Here is a 2,344-nt window from a genome sequence, read left to right on the forward strand (position 1 = left end):
ATGGGGGACTTCATGTGACACAGAACACAACGATGCCTAAATGCTGTGGCCTTTTGGCCATGAGACACAGTCATGCCTGCAGTAATAACTGTGGCATATGAACACCACTGGTGGCAGGAGTAGAGGGGCAGAGGTAGAGGGGGCAGAGGTAGAGGGGGCAGAGGTAAGAGCGGGTAGAGGTAGAGGGGGCAGAGCGTGATGCAGTGGACTTTGTGCAGTAGCAGCAAGCTCCCGGATGAGCAGCTCCCGAAGGTAGCTGTGTGATGGGGGGCTGTCCACCAGCTCTTCGCCATTTCCTTCTGCAGGATGAAGGAATCCACCACGCAATGTCAATGAAGTGGTAAAACAATGTTTTGTACCACTTCTTTGTCTTGTGTAGAACATTGTAGTACCCTATCAGTGCGTCTGATAGGTCTACACCTCCATGCTCTTGTTGTAGTCCTTGATGGCTGCAGGAATGGGGCATTTTTGTTGGTCCAAGCACCCAAAGCATCTTTTACACGCTACTGACATGGTCGCCATTGAAGGACTGTGAATAGTGGAGCAATGACTACCTCTCGAGTGTCCATCCACTTCACAAACAGCAGGCCATCTTCACGGATCCATCGCATGGTACCCCGCTCACCGCTTAGGCATGTCATTTACCTTTGTCTTTGGAAAGCCCACTCTGTTGGTCGAATAGTGCACAAGCCCACCTCCGCTTCCTCAGGTCTGCAAACAGGGTAGGGCTTGTGTAAAAGTTGTCCACAAAGAGTTTGTAGCCTTCCCCAGCAGTTGAATCCAATACGCCATCACAGAGCATAGCTAAGTCCCTTACCATCGCACAAGTGTTCTTCCCTTATAGACCAAAAATTGCATGTGTATGCACACACAGAATCAGCCAAAACAAAACAGCTTGTAACCCCACTTAGTTGGCTTGTTACGCATGTATTGTTTTAGGCCAATTCTGGCCTTTGAGGCTACCATCCTTCATCTATGGACAAGTTCTGTGCGGGTGAAAATGGGTCTTGCAAGCCTCAACCATGCTGTGGTAGAGAGGTTGACTTTGCAGAGCCTGTCAAACCGTGCGGTGCCTCTCCTCCTGTCATTTCTCCTCACACTTCTGGGTCACTGATGTGCAGCGCCGTGAGATATTAAAAACCTTGTAGAGGACATGACAGTGGGGGGAGGCAGTTGATAGAGTTCGGATGTTTTCCAGTAATCCTTTGGGTTTTTGACTTCACCAGCCCCATGTAAATTACCAGTGAAAGGTAGCAGAAAAATGTCTGACATGGGAAAGGCTTCCATGCCTGTTTCTTTCTGCTTGCTTTCCTAGCCCCATACTTGTTAGTATTGCAAACAAGGGAATCAACAACTGCGGGAGTGAAAAACAGTTGGAAAAGTTGCATCGTGCTAACTTCGATGTCATATCCAGTTGGGGTCTGTCGTGGAAAATCAGTTCAAATATAACGCTTACAAGAACTTGTGAAATCAAACATGCTTTTAATACAATTGTATAGCCACCTGGAATGTCCGCGGAACACACCCTTTCCCAGAACTCCATCCTATATTTATACACACATAGTATTATTGCCATCCCTATGCAAATGAAGTTTCCTTCCTTAATGTCTCAATCTACTCTTTGTTCTGTTTCCCCTTATCCTTTGTGTGTCCAATATGTCTTAGGCGCCTATTTCTCTGGTATGTGTGCACTTAGTGGAATCAGCAGACTATATGTCTAGTGTGTCCAGTTGCCCTATTTTAATTTTCAGCTAGCTTATACATCTATGTGCTGTCCTATACGTATATATGTAATATTTGTATCTCATGTACTCCTACAGGTCCCGGTTGCCGTTTAGGTCTGAAAACTGGAGCACGGGGCGCCACATCTTCCTCCAGCACAGAGCCATTGCCCCTCTACCTCTCTACCAGCAGGTTCCACACTTCCCTTCCTCCGCTTCTTTGTTACCCTCTCCACCTCTAGATGGCCGGGCGGGGGTAGGTGTGGAGCCAGAGACAGCAGGAGTCCGGCCTGGATGAACCCGCTTCAGTGGGGGATGGCGCACCTTGCACCGGAGGCTCCCAGTCGGAGCCGTATCACTGTGAAGAAACATAAAAACATGTCTGGCTGGATTGACAAGATGTTTATCTTTCAAATGCTGTATGGACTTGTTAATGGTGTGAAAGTTAAATATTTAAAAAAAATAGATTTTTGAATTTCGCGCCCTGCACTTGAGCTGGATGTTGTCATAGGTGTACCGGCGTCGGCTTGCAGCCATAACAAGTTAACAAGTCCAATACAGCAAATGAAAGATACACATCTTGTGAATCCAGCCAACATGTCCGATTTTTAAAATGTTTTACA

The 2,344-nt window shown here is 47.0% G+C and overlaps 1 protein-coding gene across 1 annotated transcript in view; it reads left to right on the forward strand.

Moving 5' to 3' along the window:
- LOC112076895 (protein NLRC3-like) overlaps positions 1-2,019 on the forward strand; it is a 17,859-nt gene extending 15,840 nt beyond the window's left edge. The window contains exon 12 of the mRNA XM_024143537.2: positions 1,821-2,019. Within this exon, the coding sequence (XP_023999305.2) occupies positions 1,821-2,019 (199 nt within the window). The remainder of the gene's footprint in view (positions 1-1,820) is intronic.
- Positions 2,020-2,344: the final 325 nt, after the last annotated feature.

The sequence above is a fragment of the Salvelinus sp. IW2-2015 genome, unplaced genomic scaffold (assembly GCF_002910315.2).
Source record: "Salvelinus sp. IW2-2015 unplaced genomic scaffold, ASM291031v2 Un_scaffold4111, whole genome shotgun sequence".
Classification (NCBI taxonomy): Eukaryota; Metazoa; Chordata; class Actinopteri; order Salmoniformes; family Salmonidae; genus Salvelinus; species Salvelinus sp. IW2-2015.